The sequence below is a fragment of the Centropristis striata genome, chromosome 10 (genome assembly GCF_030273125.1).
Source record: "Centropristis striata isolate RG_2023a ecotype Rhode Island chromosome 10, C.striata_1.0, whole genome shotgun sequence".
Lineage (NCBI taxonomy): Eukaryota > Metazoa > Chordata > Actinopteri > Perciformes > Serranidae > Centropristis > Centropristis striata.
Genome location: NC_081526.1, coordinates 5,149,125 through 5,170,351, shown reverse-complemented (window position 1 = coordinate 5,170,351; position 21,227 = coordinate 5,149,125). Strand labels below are relative to the sequence as shown.

At 34.9% G+C, this 21,227-nt stretch overlaps 1 protein-coding gene across 1 annotated transcript in view; it reads left to right on the top strand.

Moving 5' to 3' along the window:
* Window positions 1-21,227, top strand: part of bard1 (BRCA1 associated RING domain 1) — a 56,561-nt gene that overhangs the window by 17,119 nt on the left and 18,215 nt on the right. The window contains exons 7-9 of the mRNA XM_059342164.1: window positions 12,644-12,770; window positions 13,963-14,095; window positions 19,616-19,708. Of these exons, the coding sequence (XP_059198147.1) occupies window positions 12,644-12,770; window positions 13,963-14,095; window positions 19,616-19,708 (353 nt within the window). The remainder of the gene's footprint in view (window positions 1-12,643; window positions 12,771-13,962; window positions 14,096-19,615; window positions 19,709-21,227) is intronic.

The following is a 21,227-nucleotide window of genomic DNA, read 5'->3' as shown; positions in this document are numbered from 1 at the left end:
AAAATTTGCTATTCAGTGCATCCCTAGTTATTATTGAATAATACCATGATCATATTTGATGTTTGTCATATTTTATGAGGCTGTTGCCGTTTATAAAGGCTCAACAATGTGTGTATTGCCGAGTAAAACCAACCTGAAACCATGAATCCTATATGAGATTATTGGGTAAGGCTTTATAATAAGGTCCTTAATAACCATTAATTAACAAGTAATAAGGCATTGTTCTCGCTTTAGATCCGGTAGTTGCAAAAAGCATAGTTAACTTATAGTTAACTTATAATAGATGAGCAATAAAGTATATTTTAATATCAATAAAGAAAAAAAAGAGTAATGAAGGCATGGCAAAGACATAATGTGTGGGTCATGGGTGTTTATAATGCCATTATTAACACTTATATAAGCTTATAAACATACAATAATGTTAATAAGCATCTTGTAAGGACTTACAAGGGCCTTATGACTTGTTAATTAATGGTTATTACAAGGACATTAATATAAAGCGTTACCGATTATTGTATTAAATTGTTCCTTTAACAATTAATACAATCTTGTATTTAAAAGTATAAAAAGTTTAAATTGTTGTTGGGACAGTGAGTTAGTCAGTGAGGTAGTTTTTCCACATTTTATTGGAAACCATTAATTTGTGATATATATGTGTGTAAATAAATGAGGTGGACAAAATATTGCAAACATTTTCCAACTCGAGTAGAAATCCCAACAAAAACTTAACGTTTAAGGTACTCTAATATTTATCGCACTGCTATTGTATTTCATTGCATTACATCATAAAGGCTCTTCTGGTATTCTGGACCTGTTTTTTCTGGCTTTTTTTCCTACTTTTTCAATAAATGCCTGTTTCCAAGTCAGTGTACGAGGCGTTCAGCCTTTATCCTTAAAGACAGCCTGCACTAGAGCAGTACGTAGGTGGAGAGATGGAAGAACATCGACTGATGCTGATTACTTGTTGATCAATCAGTTGATGCCGTATCAGCGTTTTCTGGGCTGTGGAGGCGGATACATGCGTAGCACAATATCCATAATGAGGCAGAGGATGCTGGTTAATAAGCCTGATCAATAAAGTAGTTGATTAGGGTCGCTAGGCTGCTGGTTTATTAGTTTAATAGTCTCTTTTCCATCATCTCATAACAATCATCCTTCTGGCTGATTCTCATGAACATGCTGCAGCTCATAGCAAAAATCCAAGAGCATTGAATACATATTTCTTTCACCCATTATAACATATACAATCTAAAGTCACTGTTTAATATGAATTTATAATCTATTTAAATATTTTTAAGGTATTTTCTGACATTTTTTAGAGACACTGGGCCTCATTCATGAAACGTGAGCAGAACGAATTTGTGTGTAAACCGTTCGCAGACGGAAATTTACGTGCATCTCCGCATTCATCAATATTTTAGTAGCTCCGATCTTTTCGTAGCTACTAACAAAATCTACACATGCTGCTGACCACACGTAGTGCTTGTGTAAATTTAAGAACGCATATAAATAATGCTCGTCACTGTTGGAAATTACAATTTTAATTCATAATGCGTTCTGTTATGTACACAATACGCAGATGCCTTTGAAACATGTGATATAAACATGGCAAACGATTAAAAATATAACATATTTAGTTAAATTAGTTGGCAATTGGCGGGATTAAGATTCAGATTAAACTCATAATTGTGAATTATCTATGTAAATTGACGCATCCTGCCTGCAGTTCTCAGAGGTATCATTAAATTAATGCCAGAGTATATCCAATTTCCATACGGCGCACAACGGCAGACAGAAGTAATGCAGGGGTTCAGCGCAGTTGCAAACATGCCAGGTGTTATCGGTGCCATAGACTGCACACACGTACGCATCAAGGCTCCATCCGGTGATGCATTTGCTTACATTAACCGGAAAAACTTTCATTCCGTGAATGTGCAACTGATCTGTGACGCAAAGTGTGTGTTGTTAAACGTTGTGGCACGGTGGCCCGGTGGGACGCATGACGCATTCATCCTGCGTAATTGCGCAGTTGGCACGCGTTTGGAGGATGGAGCTGTGAGAGACGGCTGGCTCATTGGTAAGAATATAGCCTGCATAATCACATGTGTGTGTTATATATGGACTTACCCTTCTATATCCATAGGGGATAGGGGTTACCCACTGACGCCGTGGCTTATGACCCCACTGGCCAGCCCGCAGACACCACAGGAGCATACAATGAGGCGCACGCGGCTACTCGGGCCGTTGTAGAGCGCACCAACGGGGTATTTGGACTCTGAGCGTCCTCCTCCTGTGGCAGATGTACTTTTTTTGTGTGCGCTAATGCGTTTCTTTGCGTCAAGTTTAATGTCAAACCATTTACGTTTAACCTCGGACGTAGTTCTTTGCACTACAGAAACCACATTTACTGCGTCCGTCACCTCCCTCCACGCTTTCGCTTTGCCTGTCCCTGTCACACCACTACTAACAGATGAAAATAAAAAAAATTTTTTGGACTCCACTTCTCCCAAAATAACTTCAATCTCCGCTTCGGAAAAATTCTTTTTTCTTTCTCGTTCTTTTTTTCTTTGTGCCATGACTGACAGGTTGACAGGATGCCTCTACACACCTCCTTATATGGTGGTCATTAGCAATTCATGGGCGGGGTTCATGCTAATTGCTGATTATCGGGAGCGCGCTGCCATGATGGATTGGCATTCATGATCATACACACGTGTTTACAATCAGATCTGAGTTTCCCGCGGCGTTCATGAATCCGGAGTAGGTTTTTAGTAGCGTAGGCTTTTATGTGCAAATCTACGCACAAATCTACTAACGTTTCATGAATGAGGCCCACTGTGAGCAAAAATCATTACCGTAACACATTTTTAAATTAAAAAAAACAACCAAAGTTTTTTTTTTTCTTTGGCGAGCACTTAAATATGCTCAAGAGTAGCTGGTATCACCAACATGTATTTTATTAAAATATACACATATTTTAATGCAAACAATTCTATCATTACCGTAACATTTAACCATTTTTTCTCATCAATTTTCATTCAAATTTTGTTAAAAAAACATATTTGATTATATTCTGTTAAATTATACATTTTTAAACACATGTATATCTATTTTTTATAAAGTTTATTAAATATTTATTGTATATTATTAGTGTGGGGAAACCATTGCATTTTTATCTGGATGCATTAGGGTAATGAATTTGTGAATCAAAAATATGTTTAAAAATATAGACATTTTTTTTCCAAAATATTTTTATTGAAAAATACAATAAGAAATTTCCAATTACAGGAATACAATTATCCTTTTCTTATTTTTTATACATATATGTACATGTAAACAGTCACATATACACATACACAAATGAAAATGAACAAAAACACTTTGTAAAAAAATTAAAAATTTGTAAAATTGTAGAGGAAAAATAATTATATAATTATACTATTATATTTTATTGGTCAATGATGCAATATAAAATGCACAACAACAGTAATAGGCAGAAATTCAATCAGGTAATACCGCTAAATTAGTGAAATAGGAAATAAAAGGTCGCCATTTAGAAAATATAATTTTAACACAAAACAATGAATTGTGCCTCATTATGGCTATACTGTTCATTCATAAAAAAGTGAAATACATTTAGTTTAACCCATTGATGCCTAAAACGCCTGTAAAACCTTTGGGTGATTTTAAAATCAGCCCCTAAAACCTGAAGTTTTTCTGGAAATTCAACAGAAGTGTCAACACTTCTACTAAATAATAGATTTTTCAGCCTCTGTAGCAGATAGAAATGATACAAAGCTTATATAAATACTACAAAACGACGTATCCGCTTTCCAGGCTTCAATGGGTTAATAAAGTGTGTCCTTATAATCTTCACAGACAGAACTTAGACTGTCTTCATGCATCTCTTGGTGCCTGTCTCATTGCTTTGATGGCTCCAGGTTGCCAGGTCTTACATTTTCTCCTCTTTACCTTGTTACTTGTCTGCAAAGGCAAACAAAAAGGTTGTGATTGGGACTGTCAGGACGCTGCAAGATGAATGCAATCCTTGCCCTCTGCATCACACACACACACACACACACACACAGAGACACAGACACACAAACACACAAACCAAGACATCTGCCAACGCAATCCCTAATGGAATGATTGGCACACAGTTCGGGGGTTTGGAAATACAGGTTTTTGCAGATTTCCATTGTTCCTCTGTGAATGTTTGTGTGTGCACATTAGGTTTGAATGATTGCTCTGCATTCATTCATTGTTTGGGTCCTGTGCTCTAAATCAGTGGCTGTGAGTCTACTTCCTATCAAGCTCAAGTATTCAAAAAACGCCGTGCAGGTTATTAGAAACACTGACAGAAGTCTCGAACACACTCTTAAGTGAACACTAATGTGTTTTATACAGTCGATGGTTTCATGTTATCTCAGAAACAACAGGTTTAAGCACTTTGTGAGAAGCTGCACAGCATGCCCAGCAGGGCTCTCGCTGTAAGTCTCAGTCCTGGAAGCATAAATATCTACTGGTGCAGCACATTTGGACAGCCAAGTTGAGGCCTGCAAGGTGTTAGCTGCTAGCATATGTTATGTTCACAAACTTAGAGGACCATGCTGGTATTAACCCTCTGGAGACCACGAAAGTGCCAGAGCACGACTTCCATGTCCAGTTTAATGCATTTAAACTCTTTTTCAGCAATGGTAAAAACAGAAAAACACCTCGACCAAGTGTAGTAAAATGATTTTACTTTTTTTTTGCATAGATTTTTCCAATTTTGCTGTACATTCAGCATTTTTAATGCAATCTTTTGTGTTTACTGTTTTTTGTGTGATTTTGTAATCTCTGTGTTTTTATCTGTGTTCTTTGTAATTTCTTTGTGTGTTTTTGTGTGGGTTTTTTTGTGTGTTTTCATGTGTTTTTTATGTGTTTTTTGTAATTTGGTGGGTTTTTTGTGTTTTTTTTTTTGTGTTTTTATGTGTTTTTTGTGTGTTTTTATGTGAATTTTGTAGTTTTTGTGTTCAAAATGTTGATCCAGTAAGTCAAAATGAAAATCAGGCCATATAGGTGAGGTTGTGCTGAAAACAATGATACCAACACATATTTTTAAATGATTTTTATACAGACAGAATGGAGAGGAGTCCAAAACCGACAATATAACCCAAGACTCCATAGAGTCCATCTATTTATTGAAAATACACATGTATTATTTACAGTAATAACTTTATTTATATATGATATGTAGGCAAGCTGAGAAAGCCAGTTAAAGTTCAATCATAGGAGCTTTCACAGTGTGACATTTATGTTTCTAGACCATTTTTAAAATGCGAATTTTCTTTCTACAATGAAAACTATTACTATTTTTAATTTACATGCAAGTAGACTGTTTTGTAGTTTTATTATTTATTATTTTTTCTGCTGTTTTTGTGTGTATAAATGGTAAAAAAAAATGGTACATTTCCATAGACACCTGTGTCTTTTTTTTGTATTTTCGGTTCCTGGCAACTTTATACTTAAATAATAATTAAAATAAAATGAAAAATCTGACTGATAGCCAAGTTTATGTGGAGAAAAAGGAGCCATGCATGTGATGTAAGGACAGACTGAAAGATGCTGAACAGACAGAAATTAATGCATAGGAAGTTGACAAATTTGAACCAAAATCTCCTGGACTTCAGAGGTTTAAGGGACTGTTTGCCTTCATCATACTAGAGCTTTTTAAATTGTCACTATTGAGTGCAAGACACGTTTTGAATTGATTCAGTCCTAATGATCATCTAAAGCCTAAGGCAGTGATTCAATGCAGACATTAATTAACATCACCTGTGTGCCTCCAATTGGCAGGCCAATTAAATGCACTGGATCAGCATAATTATACTACACACACAGTCAAATAATAAACAAGCAATGACATGGTTACAATTTAATTTAGTAGATGATTTTATTCAAATCAATGTACAACACAAGCAAAGATCCAGGCAGAAAACAACACATGAGTTAGTGCCATGGGGTTACAATAAAAGGCTCCAAATGTTATTATGTTGTAATAAAAGTTAACTAAAAAGACTGTAACAGTTCTCACTGAGCCACGGTTCAGTTTAATGTATGCTGTTTTTTTTTTTTTTGGTGGTGGTTGAATAAGAAACGGGGGAGAGTTTTGGGTTTTATTAAATCAAGAAGACTCAAATAGATTAACTTTCTGAATTAACTTCACATAAGTTGACTTAATAAAGAGCAGGGTTGGTACATGTGCTTGAAATCCTTGAAAATGCTTGAATTTTAAGCTTTGAAAAGTGCTTGGATTTTGGATTAAGTGCTTGTAAATGCTTGTAATTCTTATTGTATTTCTCTTGCAATCTGACTATAGATAACCGCATGTTCAATGTAAAAACTATACAAACTGAACAGCCTATAGCCTATAATCTGAAATGAAGAGCGCTCCGCCTGGGTCTTCTTGTTTCTGAGATGTTTCTTGTTGCTCTACCCTGTATCTTCTGACTGAAGGGAGTTTTTCTAATTCCTAGTGGATGTGAGGGCTCCTGAAGTAGCCTATTTGTGGGGCTTTCCTCCTGAATTATTAGTCCTGAAAAAGTCCCATTTTGCATTGCGACACTCCCACATGTATTCTCATTTTGTGTCTTTATTTAGTCATTTTGTGTCTTTTTTGTCATTTTGTGTCTTTTTTTAGTCATGTTGTGTCTTTTTGTGTCTGTTTTTGGTCATTTTGTGTCTTTTTTTAGTCATTTTGTCTTTTTTTTTAGACGTGTCTTTTTGTGTTTTTTTTTGTCATTTAGTGTCTTTTCTTGGTCATTTTGTATCTGTTTTTAGTCATTTTGTGTCTTTTTGTGTCTGTTTTTGGTCATTTTTTGTCTGTTTTTGTTCATTTTGTGTCTTTTTTTAGACATGTTGTGTCCTTTTGTGTCATTTTTTAGTCATTTTGGTGATGATTTCAAAGTTCTGGAAAAGTCCCATGTTGCATTGCGACACTCCCACATGTATTCTGATGCATTTCATTGGCCAAGAGACCGAAAATAGGTGAAAAAAACTACAAATACTACAAAACGACGTATCTGATTTCCCGGCTTTAATCGGTTAATCACTTTATTATATCAGCGGATATCGGCGTGTTGGCCGATGTCCGATAGTTCATTTTCAAACCAATATCGGCCGATAATATTGTGCATCCCTAATAATAATAATAATAATAATAATAATAATAATAAGACAAGATAATACTTGCACATTACTCCTCTTTGCAGAATGAACAGACCGTTCCTATTGATTTGAATAAAGCTGCTTTCAGAAGCATTAATCAAAGTGTTGCAAGCTGTTCTCACGATTATTTGTGATTTTATGCAGCTCGTCATCAAAGAAGTGCATCTGCATAACAACCACAGTACTTTTCTCGGGTTAAATGGAGGCGTTGGGTGAGTCATGTGCTGCATCATCACCTCTAAACCGTAACACCCAGCTGATCCCACCGTCAGAACAAATTGAGAGTGAATTGTTTAATAAGAAAATGTAACTAATGAAGCTTTTGATTAAAAATGCAGTCAGGCCTCGCCCTCTGCCTCATCAGTTAGACTTATGGCTCCTTTCAAGACAGACTGCTGAGCTGACAGAGTCGAAAAGCTCCGTCAGCTGTTGGTGCACGTCTTGGCTTGAATTTTGAACTGACCTCATAAAATCTTAAAAGCATATGGTAGTGTTTGAAGACGAGTCAATTTGAGACAGAAAGGTAGATGTATTATTAAATCCATGTAGATTAAGTTTAAGAAACGCATTTAATGCCAGCAGAATTATTCTGCCCTACAAAGTCTAACTGCAGAAACTATTCAAAAGGTAAAAATTGAGGAAAAACTGCTTTGTTGTTGTTGTTTTTTTACGTTTTTTAACTACCCAGCCAAATGGGTTATATGTAGATAACTGATATGACACTTATTTCAACCTTTATTGAATTTTGTATGTAATTTTTCACTCAAAAATCATGATGATTTATTTGACCTTTGACTTTGAAAACATAGTTACTGCATTACTGTAAAAGGTTATAATAATGTATTTATTTTTGAATTGTTATATATTTCTTGGGGAGGTGCCTCTTATGTAGTTACTGCAGTTAGACTTTGTAGGGCAGTAAAGGTTGTTAACTCAATGGAGTCTTATAGGGCTATTTTGTCCATTTTTAAATCCTTTTCATGTCTTTGTAAGTCATTTTGTGTCTTTTTTTGGTCATTTTGTGTCTTTTTTTGGTCATTTTGTGTCTTTTTTTTAGTCATTATGTGTATTTTTGTGTCTTTTTTTTGGTCATTTTGTGTCTTTTTTTAGTCATTTTGTGTGCTTTTTTTGGTCATTTTGTGTCTTTTTTAAGTCATTTTGTGTCTTTTTTTTAGTCATTTTGTGTTTTTTTGTGGGTTTTTTGGTCATTTTGTGTCTTTTTTTAGTCATTTTGTGTTAGTCCTTTAGTCCAACATAAAATGTGATTTTGAATCTTTATTACTTTAAAAACACTATCATGCTCAATAAAGAATTTGAAATGTTGCAAATGTGAACAAAGGTGTCAAATCTAACATATAAGAGGGTTCCATCCAGTTCTATCATTTGATACTAAATCTATTTGAGCTTGTCTCCAGTTTTACTTGGTATATCATCATCAAACTGAAACTGGCCTCATGGAGTTTACAGCCAGAACTTTAGAGGTAAATTTACAGTAGGGCTCCACGCTGCTTTGTTTTCTAGTCTGGATGTCATGAAGAAGTCTGGATTATTTGGAGCTTTTGGACACTCCAGAGGGTTAAAATTATCAGTTAATGTTGAACAAAACTCTGTATTCAGCTGTAAATATTAGAATCTCCACCTCCCGGTGAGAGAACGAGTCACGGTTCCAGTGGGTTCCCTCTAGAACCACCAGCGCCTTCCTCCCACTTGTGTACTTAAAGCCGAGGCTTGTGGGAGAGTGTTTGTCACTTTACCTCCAGCACAATTTTTCACGCTTTATTATTTCTCGACAGATATTCTTCTCACGTGCACCTGCATAAACCAGCTTGTGTGTGTGTGTGTGTATGTGTGCATATGTATAAGTTTCAGGGACATGTCATGTTTGTTTGTATTTGTGTGTGTGTGTGTATATGTGTGTGTGTGTGTGTGTGTGTGTGTATGTGTGTGTGTGTGTGTGTATGGGGGGTATGAATCCAAATGAAATATTTTATGGCCCAGTGGACCTATTAATTGTCCCCCAGGTGTTATCTTTGCTGACGCCTAATCTTTTAGAGACGACCTGCTGGGCTTGGTTCTCCTCTCCGTCTCCTCTCCTCTCCTCCTCTGTTCGCTTTTCTTCATCTGTTTCTCCTCTTCCTCTTCCCTCAAGGTGACCTGGGCCTTGTTTCAACTCTCTCACACTTAAAGATATACTCACTCTAAATGTGTTTCTTCCACCTATTGTAAGCAGAGGATTGCCACACTTTGGTTTCTTTGAGTCTCTGTGCACAATGCTGCTGCTTTTATCATGATGTGAAGCCTCCGTTACTCTGAGGGGTTATTGTGCTTCACAGTTAAATAGGTGAACTAAATCTATGAGGTATTATCAGGGTTGGTACGATTTTGTGCTTGAAATCCTTCAAAATGCTTCAATTTTAATGTTGTATTTTCAAGGTTTGAAAAGTGCTTTGATTTTTGGATAAAGTGCTTGAAAAAGCTTGAAATTCTTACTGTATTTCTCGTGCAATCTGACTATAGATCATGGGTCTCAAACTCGCGGCCCGCGGGCCAATTGTGGCCCTCTTGATGATATTTTGTGGCCTTCACCTTGATATGAAAGTTTAATGTGAGTTTTATATGAATGGCACTTTACTGGGTTGTGTGTGGAAGGTCCCTTTTTAATTACTTTTTTTTGTTAATTTTGTGTCTTTTTTAAAATAATATTGTGTCTTTTTTTGAAAAAATGTCTATTTTTTGTAATTTTGTGTCTTTTTTTTGTAATTTTGTCTTTTTTTTGGTCATTTTGTGTCTTTTTTTTAAATAAGATTGTGTCTTTTTTGGTAAGTCTGCGTCTTTTTTGGTAATTTTGTGTCTTTTTTTAAATAATTTTGTGTCTTTTTTTAAGTAATTTTGTGTCTTTTTTGGTAATTCTGTGTATTTTTTGGTCATTTTGTGTCTTTTTACAGTAATTTAGTGCTTTTTTCAGTCATTTTGTCTTTTTTTTTGTAATAATGTGTATTTTTTTGGTCATTTTGTGTCTTTTTTGTAATTTAGTTTTTTTTCTGTCTTTTTTTCATTTTTTTTTTTAGTAATTTTGTGTCTTTTTTTGGTCATTCTGATACTGCCTCCAGCAAAAAAACAATAACGAGAGTATTGAAAAAAACAATAATGAGTTTTGAACACAACTGCAACTTACAACCTTTGTACGTTCCTGGAAAAGCTTGAAAACGAACCTTGAAAGTACTCGAAAAGTGCTTGAATTTGACCACTGAAAAAGCGTATGAACCTTGTATCATGGACTTCTCACCAGATAAATGCATGTCATTGAGAAAGCGTTTCATTAATGTCATGCAGTCTTGAGGTTTTCTCTTCTAGTCTAGTGTATAAAATATGGTCATGACCCTAGGAAGGAAGTAGAACACAGATTTTTTGCTCTCTCTCATATCAAACAATTATGCTCCAACAAGTAAATGACACACATGATTGCACAGTTTCACAGAACAAGCAGGGTGTGACATCGCCAAATTGTTTTTCTCAGAGCTCTGGACTGGCAAATATGGATTTTTTTTTTATTGTCCTGCTTGGCCAGTGATGGAAAAGCAAGTCAGATTTGCACCAATTGTTGGAAGTGATGAAACGATGTGACGGCGTGATTATCTCGCTGGGAGACGACTTTGCTTTGGGCTTATCCCGTCGTAGCGTCTGTGAAAGCTTCGTCGCATTGGCAGTCAGTCAGGCCAACAACAGTTTGGTTCCAAAAATTAGTATCGTTAATCAGTTTGATTAAGGATAAATAGTTTAAAAGTCTCTTGCTAGTTGCTAAGAGACCAGAACAAGAAGATACAATTTAATAAGGGAATGCTCAAGTGCTCACTCACTGGCCAGATCACTGTACTCTGGCAGCTCATAATGTGGTTAAAAGCATGATGATTCTTCATTATTTTCTGTAAAAGTAAAGAATAAAAAGGAGCAATGTTTGAGGTCCTTGAGCAGAGAGAGACCTTTCTTCTAGTACTCTTGAATACGCAGATGGAGCATTTGCTGTCAAGGACCCAAGAGTCTGGAATGACTCAGTCTCTTTCAGATCTCTTCTAAAAATATTATTTTATTTTTTTATGATTCTAATATGGTCTAGTATAAAGTATTTTGCCTAACATTTAACCACTTTCAATTTAATTTTAAAAATTGAAAAAAAATTAATGTCTTTTTAATTAAATATTTTTACAAATCTTCTAAATCTTTTGGGTCTTTCAGGAAAATGGAAGTAATATATATACACACACACACACACACATATTGTATGTGTGTATATATATATATATATCTATATATGTATGTGTGTGTATTTATGTGCATATATATATTTATGTGTGTATATATATGTGTGTGTATATATATATATGCATGTATATATGTGGATATATGTATGTATATATGTCTATATATGTGTGTATATATATGTATATATTTGTGTGTGTGTATATATATATATATACACACACACACACACATATATATATATGTATGTATATGTATGTATATGTATGTATATATATATGTATATATATGTATATGCATGTATATATATGTATATGTATGTATATATATATGTATATATGTATGTATATATGTATAAGTATGTATATGTATGTATGTATATGTATGTATATGTATATGTATATATATGTATATGTATATATATGTATATGTATATATATATGTATATGTATATATATATATATATATATATATATATTATGTGTGTACCTTTATAATCTGGAGCTGTAAAGATTAGTGATCACCACCTATTCTGGTAATCAATTTATTGTTTAGAAAATGTTATTTTCAGCCTCTCAGATGTAGAGATTCCTGCTTTTCCCTGTTTGATATTATATTAAACACAATATCTTCATGTTTGTGGGACGACAAAACAAGACTTTTAAAGTCAATCATCTTGGACTTTAGGAAACTGGGATAAACGTTTTTTTAATACTTTTTTTCTAATGTCTTAGACAAAATGATGAAAAAAAAAAGTCCAATGAGTCAATAACGACCACAGTCATCATTATGTAAACCCTACTTTACATAATGTGTTTCAATAGATATGAAGTACCCATACATTTGAAAACCCACTGGCCACTTATAGAGATCTGCTATGAATAATTACTAAAGGAGATATGTGCCACTGCAGGAAGATGCATTGCTGCACATTTTGACACATTTCTGTTACTTCAGGATGATGTAGGTTTTGTTGAACAAATCTATGTAGACATATTTAGTAAGTTATGTCTCTTCTTTTTTGGCAGAATGCTGTCATGTATTGCTGATGAGTTCAGATATGTCTGAGTGTCCCTTCGGTCACCAGATGGTCTGCAGCGCCGCAGAGCATCCATACACGAGTGTCTGCATCCCGTGAGACGCTGACACACTATCTTTTGACTTTCCTTTTCTACAGAAATCAGTATGGGAAGAGGCCTGCAGATTACGCAGTGAGTCCGGAGATGCTGGAGATTTTCCAGGAAGCCTCAGATGGAATCAAACATGCTAAATCATCTCTGAGCCCCTCAGCCAGTCTCACCATGGTATGTCTTCATGAAGATGGGATAGTTTTTTTCTTGTATCCCTTGACACTGTTTACCCGAGAGTACTAATGGGTGATTGTCATGAAGCCAGTCTAAACTATGTCTGTGAAGATTATAAGGACATACTTTATGAAACTAAATATTTTTCACTTTTATGTGAGTGAACAATGTAGCCATAATGAGGCACAATTCATTGTTTTGTGTTAAAATAATATTTTTAAACATATTTTTGATTCACAAATTCATTACCGTAATGCGTCCAGATAAAAATGCCATGGTTTCCCCACACTTATGTAATATAATTTAACAGAATATAAGCAAACAGAATTGTTTCTAATGATGTATAAAGAACAAAAACCGGAATGAAAATTGATGCGAAAAAATGGTTCAATGTTAGGGTAATGATAGAATTGTTTGCATTAAAATATGTGTATATTTAAAAAAAATACATGTTGGTGATACCTGCTACCCTTGAGCATATTTAAGGACATACTTTATGAAACTAAATATTTTTCACTTTTATATGAGTGAACAATATAGCCATAATGAGGCACAATTCATTGTTTTGTGTTAAAATAATATTTTTAAACATATTTTTGATTCACAAATTCATTACTGTAATGCGTCCAGATAAAAAGTCATGGTTTCCCCATATTTATATACAATAAATATTTAATAAACTTTATTAAAATAAAAAAAATGTTGTTTAAAATGTATAATTTAACAGAATATAATCAAACATAATTGTTTTTAATAATGTATAAAGAACAAAATCTGAATGAAAATTGATGAGAAAAAATGGTTAAATGTTACGGTAATGATATAATTGTTTGCATTAAATATGTGTATATTTTAATAAAATACATGTTGGTGCTACCAGCTACCCTTGAGCATATTTAAGTGCTTGCCAAAAAAAAAACTTTTGTTGTTTTTTTCTATTTAGAAATGTGTTAAGGTAATGAATTTTGCTCACAGTGTGTCTAAAAATGTCAGAAAATACCTTACATTTTTAAATATATTATAAAATCATATTAAACAGTGACTTTAGATTGTATATGTCATAGAGGGTGAAAGAAAATATGTATTCAATGCTCTGGATTTTTGCTATGAGCTGCACCATGTTGATGAGAATCAGCCTGAATATTCTTGCATTTTTCTCTGAGACAAACCGTGTCCCTGTGTCCTCTCTTAGGCGAGCGACTGTGGGAGGAAGGATGAAATGTTGGTGCTACTGGCCAGTAAGCTGTCCCAGCCAGAGCAGCTTCTCGTGGCCAGACTGGGAGAGCTACTGGGAGGGAGGATGGCTGACACCTTCTCTGGCTCAGGTAGTGTTTTTGTGGCGCTGAAAAATCGCTTCGGGGGGTTTAAACTTCCTCAATGTTCCAGGCGAAGCCTCTTAGAATACTGGTCGCATATGATTGCTTTTTAATGTTGTTGTTTGAGACACACGGGCTCTTAGCAACACTGCAAATTAACAGCAGCCACCGGCCAACTGCTGCTACACTGGGACCAAGGCTGCTAGGTTTGTTCACTGCCAAACACTCTGATAGGTAATCAACTATCATTTGGATACCCTGCTACACTGGCAGATCTATTAGATGGGTAAATTGCAGGCTCAAGCACCCAAAGGGTCTCAGCTCATGATGGGGTGTCTTGTTGTAGTTGTTGTTTGTTATGAAGATTAAAGTATTTCCTCAGTTTAAAGCCGGCCCCTATTAATGACCGGCCTCATTTAGTAACCGGGTGTAAAAACAATTTTTATTAAATAAAAGCCCGCCTCTTTTATAAGCCGGGTGTCTTACCGGTGTTATGGCAAAGATATGTGTCCCCCTTACTTTAACCTGCACCACCCTGACCCCTGACCCCAACCAGTCCTCCTTTAAGTTGTTAACATGAGCCCAAGTTTACCTGAACCCCAAACAGTTCTCTCTACAAGGCCTAACCTTAAATGACAAAAAAATGACTAAAAAAAGACACAAAATGACCAAAAAAGACACAAAATGACCAAAAAAAGACACAAAATGGCCGAAAAAAGACTCAAAATGACTAACAAAAGACATAAAATGAACAAAAAAGACACAAAATGACCAAAAAAGACACAAAATTATATAAAATGACCTAAAAAAAAGACACAAAATGACCAAAAAAAGACACAAAATGACCAGAAAAAGACACAAAATGACCAAAAAAAGACACAAAATGACTAACAACAGACACAAAACGAACAAAAAAGACACAAAATGACACAAGATGTCATACTTTATGAAGAAAAACAAGTTTCGTATTATTGCAAAGCTAACTACTTAGCCAAGAAGTTAGCTAAGTAGTTAGCTTAGGAAGCTACTTAGCTAAAAAATGGATATGGGTCATTTTTGACCCATGTTGTGCACTAGAAGAGTAGTGACACAAAAAGGGATTTTATTTAAAAACTGAATAAAGGAAAACATAAAATTAGGATGTATGATGATCAAAAACAAACTAATTGAGGAAAACCTGGAATACTGAATGATGAAAATAATTGATTGCAAAGATATTCAACATTAAAACTCTGTCGGGTCACTTTAGACCCATGCTGTTCATCAAAGGGTTAAATACTGTGACTTTCCTCTTGCTGTTGTATTGTGTTTTAAGTAGTGTGAAACTTTGTTGTTGCTGTCTGAAAGGCTTGTTTGTTTGTGTTAGATTTATGTTATTTGTTCCTGCCCCGGGGCTACAGATGAAATTTAGCTAGCAGCTAATTCTGGTACGGCTGAGAGCCATGCACTGTCCCTGTTAAATAAACCAATAAATGAATAAATACTCCTTTACTTTCAGCAGCCTGAGATGGGATTTTTATCACAATGATCCTTTTTCCTGCACAGCCTTACAGGCTTTACTACCTCACACAGACCCCTTTGTATTGTAAAAGCCACCAGTTTGTTGTTGAGCGTTATCACTCATGAAGGTTCAGCAGTAACTAACAAGTGTTTTTAGAGCTGTATACATCACTGTGATACAGCAGCTCCTTCACTGTTGCATAGTAATGGCCGGGGGAACACCAGAGAGCAAAAGTAATTGAAATAATTCCTCATAAAATGTTTGGAGGTGCTGTCAGGGTGATGAATAAGCACTAATGAAAAACAGAAGCGTTCCTCACCACTCTCCCGCCTCTGACCGGAGGGGTGAAAGTTGCTGGATGTTTTTTACATTTTCAACTGGAGGCTACAAAGCAACACAACTCCATGGTCAATGAGCAATGTAAGAAGGTTGTGCCCCGGAGATATAATTATGCTCATTTTGTACTTGTCAACCCCGCTTATTTGTTGAATGAAGAGGCAATAAAGCTCCTATTTAAATTTTGATTAAACTATAATTATCATCTAAAGCATTTTTATGAAATAAGCTGTTTCATGGTGTGTTTTTGTGTTGCCATGAACAGTTTGACAGATATGCAGTAAGTACCTGTTCACACAGGTTAAAGTAAGCAAACTGGTGAAAAATGGATCGTATTTGGGAGATTAAGCAAGAGAAAAAACCCTTAAATATGAATCCTCTTAAGCAGGTGGGCTGGCTCAAGTAGAAAAGTGTTTTTATTTATTTATTTTACAAATCATTTTAAAATCCAAATGAAAATTTCAAATCATAAAATACAGCAAAACATGATCTTGTAAAAAGGGTAACCCCAAAAACTACCAGCAGCTTATAAACGGGGGCCCAGAACATCAAAATAACATGCAATATACTATGAAAAAAACAAAAATAATAATTCCTATTTCTACCTGATTCTACCTGATCTAACCCCAAATGTAATTACACAGGTAAAAAGAGTATAAAGTTTAAACACAATGACAAAAACTCATCAGACACTGGTACAGCAGAACAAAACACAGCGACCCAGGCCTGAGCTATTATATTATATATTACATATTTTGACAGTAGTTTTTGTTTTAATCTCTTTTTAAAGATAGAGATGCTCAGAGACTCTTTTATCGTCCTCTCAAGCTCATTCCAAGTCTGTGGGCCTTTAATGGTCACACTAAGACTTGTACATTTCAGTTTCTTTCCCTTTATAAGTTGTTTTCCTCTCGTGTTGTATTCGTGAGTGGGTAAAGAAATTAGGATGAGATGACAGTCTATTATTGAGTCTAAAACTACATCATACATTACACAGGTGTTGTGGAAATGTTGCATTCAGTGAGTTTTAGTAGTTAAATAACTATAAAAAGGAGGGTCAGAGTTATCCTGTTACAAAACATGCTACTAAAGAAGAAGAGCCAGACTGATAGTGAATTATTTAGACAAATACTGATTGTTATAGTACATTTTTAGCCTCAGCTGGACAAATGCCAGCTGGCTAACACACCTAACTGAGATAGTGACACTTATATACTGCAAGAACTCTGTTTCTGCACATGAGATGGACCTCAGCAGGGCTTTCTCTTGTACCTTCAGAAGATATATTTGATTAACAGGGTTCATACAGGTGCTTGAAATCCTTGAAAATGCTTGAATTTAAATGTTGTACTTTCAAGGTTTGAAAAGTGCTTTGATTTTGGATAAAGTGCTTGTAAATGCTTGAAATTCTTACTGTATTTCTCTTGCAATCTGACTATATCCATCTATAGACGAAAGATAATCACATGTTCAATGTAAAAAATAATGAGTAGCCTATCTGATATGAAGACCGAAGACCTCCTGACCAAAAATAGATGTAAAAATGACCAAAAGAGACACAAACTGACCCAAAATAGATGTAAAAATTACTAAAAATGACACAAAATTACAAAAATAGATACAAAAATGACAATTAAATGTCGAAATAGAAACAAACTGACAAAAAATAGATGTAAAAATGACCAAAAAAGACACAAACTGACCAAAAATAGATGTAAAAATTACTAAAAAAGACACAAACTGACCAAAAATAGATGTAAAAATGACCAAAAAAGACACAGAATTACAAAAATAGATACAAAAATGACCAAAAAATTACACAAAAATGTCGAAATAGAAACAAACTGACCAAAAATAGATGTAAAAAGGACCAAAAAGGACACAAAATGACCAGAAATAGATGTAAAAATGACCAAAAAAGACACAAAATGGAAAAAAAGTATTAGACCATTCCTCCTAAAAGTGTAACACCATCTCTGTTGGTATGGTCCAGTGAAATCTCTTCCTTTTAGTATGTAAGTACTCATCTAAAACATGCAACTTACAACAGGTGTAAGATACTGGAAAAGCTTGAAAATTTACCTAGAAAGTCCTTGAAAAACGCTTGAATTTGACCACTGCTAAAGTCCCAACCCTGGATTAAAGATATCACATTTATGCCACATGTTACATTAACCCGCCTGCCTTTCCTACTGTGTCTCCAGCCAGTTGGGGATCTTTTACACTCCAGTAAAACCAGCGGTCTGTGTGTGTGTCTGGCCATAATCCCTTTTGCTTTTAGCGCCGTCTCTCCAGACGGTGTCCTCCACAGCCCAGAGCTCCTGCTAGCAGCGCCTGGGACGTCTTCTAGCTCCAGACATGTCAGGAAACTAGTTAGGATGTGCTCCAGTGTTTTCCTCTCAGGATACAGAAGTCATGTTCATGGCTCATCTAACCTGGGCTGGCAGAAAGAATCAAGTCAATGTCTAAAATACAGTAGAATCAAGGCGTAAAACACTGTTATAACTGTATTGTCTTGTAGCACAGCAGCTGTCTGATTTGCACCAATGACACAGCAAAGTGAATGAGTCACTCAGACACACTAGTACAGGGATGGGCAACTTAAATGCTGCAGGGGGCCACAATTTTTCATGTTCACTACCACAGGGCCACATATAGGAGCGTGCACTTAACCAGATATGATGAAACTGCAATTTTAAATATGTTTACAGTGCAGCATCTTAACATATTTCATGCTCAAATGCATGTACACTGCAAAAAAGGGGTGTCTAAAAACAAAACAAAAAACACTAAATCTGAGAGAAATGAAGACACAAAATTACAAAAAAAGACACAAAATGACTGAAAAAATTCACAGGATTACCGAAAAAGACCCAAACTTCTAAAAAAAACCCCCACAAAATTACCAAAAAAAGACAGAATTACCAAAAAAAGACACATTATTAAAAAAAACACACACAATTACAAAAAAAGACACAAACTTATTTAAAAAAGACACAAAATTATTTTAAAAAAGACACAAAATTACCAAAAAAAGACAGAATTACCAAAAAAAAGACACATTATTAAAAAAAGACACACAATTACAAAAAAAGACAAACTTAATTTAAAAAGACACAAAATTATTTTAAAAAAGACACAAAATTACCCCCAAAAAAATGTATACTGCAAAAAAGGGGTGTCTAAAATCACTAAATCTGAGGGAAATGATCTTGCTGCATGGACAGGTAATTTCACTTGACAAGATTTCTTAAATTAAGATTGTTAAATCTCGAAATAAGCATGTTGAACACTTAAAATAAGAAATTAACTCTTAAAACAAGATAAATTATCTAACACTTCTTAATCTAAGTTTGTTGCAGTATAAAGAGGAATACAAAAGGGTTAAAGCAAATAAAAAATAACCACTTACTGTGATTTCTTTTTTTTCAGTGCAAGAACAGCAGACCAACATTAATTAGAAGAAGTAATTTTGTGCATTTTTACACTGCACTTTTAAGATTTCATGCTCAAATGCATGTAGTTGAACTGAGGGCCACTTCAAGTGAGGGTGCGGGCCGTATGAGGCCCCCGGGCCTCCTGTTTCCCTGCACTAGTAGGACAGCAGCAGGCAGCATCTGTTTGTGTATGTGTTGCGCAGCACATTTGTACCTTTTTCAATTTGTCTGTTGTGTGTTTGTGTCTCCATCAAGTGAGCCATGTCGTGGTGCCAGGAGGACACATGCCCACCACCAGCTCTGCCCTCCTGGGTCTGCTCGCTGGCTGCTGGGTTGTCAAATTCAGCTGTGAGTATGAAGTGAGCCGTCAGCTGAAATAGTTCTCTGTGGAGGCTATTTTTGGATGTCATGTTTAACCCTTAATAGGACACTCTGTTGAAATACTTGCAAAGTCCAAATTTCAACCCTAGAGAATATTGGAGGATATTACATACTGCCAGAATGTGTAAAAAACATACAAAAATAATATTTTGAGAAAAAAGTTTACGAGATTAAAGTGGCAAATCTACGAGAAAAATAAACGCAGATTTATGAGATTCAAAGTGGTGAATCTGGGAGGAAAAAGTTGCTTTTTTCCCACTTTTTTCTTGTAAATCTGCAACTTTTTTGCACAGATTTGCCACTTTAACCCTTTATCGGGTGAAGAACCGTATTTGGTAACTTCAGCAGAAATCCAAAATAAAAATATTTCGAGAAAAATGTTGAAAATTTACTAGATTAAAGTGGCAAATCTACAAGAAAAAAAGTTTTTATTATATTATTACATACTGCCAGAATGTGTAAAAAACATACAAAAATAATATTTTGAGAAAAAAGTTTACGAGATTAAAGTGGCAAATCTACGAGAGAAAATGTGCAGATTTATGAGATTTAAAGTGGTGAATCTGCGAGAAAAACGTTTTTTTTCCCCACTTTTTTCTCGTAAATCTGTGACTTTTTCGCTCAGATTTGCCACTTAAATCTCTTAAATCTGCAACTTTTTTTCTTGTAGATTTGCCACTTTAACCCTTTATCGGGCCAAGAACCGTATTTGGTAACTTCAGTAGATATCCAAAATAAAAAATAAAAACATTTCAAGAAAAAAGTTTAAAATTTACTGGATCAAAGTGGCAAATCTACAAGAAAAAAAGTTGCAGATTTAAGAGATTTAAAGTTGCAAATCTGTGTGGAAAAATGTCACAGATTTACGAGAAAAGAGTGGGGGAAAAAAAGCTTTTTTTCTTGCAGATTCACCACTTTAACCCTTAATAGGGCACTCATTGAAATACTTGCAAATTCCAAATTTTCAACCCTAGAGAATATTGGAGGATATTACATACAGCCAGAATGTGTAAAAAAAAAACATACGGACCCGGGGGAGGGGGGTCATATTTTGAGAAATAAATTTACGAGATTTAAGTGGCAAATCTACGAGAAAAAATGCACAGATTTATGAGATTTAAGTGGTGAATCTGGGAGAAAAAAATGCTTTTCCCCCACTGATTTCTCGTAAATCTGTGACTTTTTTCCACACAGATTTGCCACTTTAAATCTCTTAAATCTGCAACTTTTTTTCTTGTAGATTTGCCACTTTAATCAAGTAAATTTGCAACTTTTTTCTCGAAATATTTTTATTTTGGATATCTGCTGAAGTTACCAAATACGGTTCTTGGCCGGATAAAGGTTTAACCATGTTGCTGTTGGAACCTGGACAACATCCCTCTGCAATGACACTGAAGCAGATTTAATCCAAAAAACTAAACTTCTAAACTTCACTGGAAGTGTTCGCTCTAAAATTGTGGGTTCTGTTAATACATACTGTGCTGAC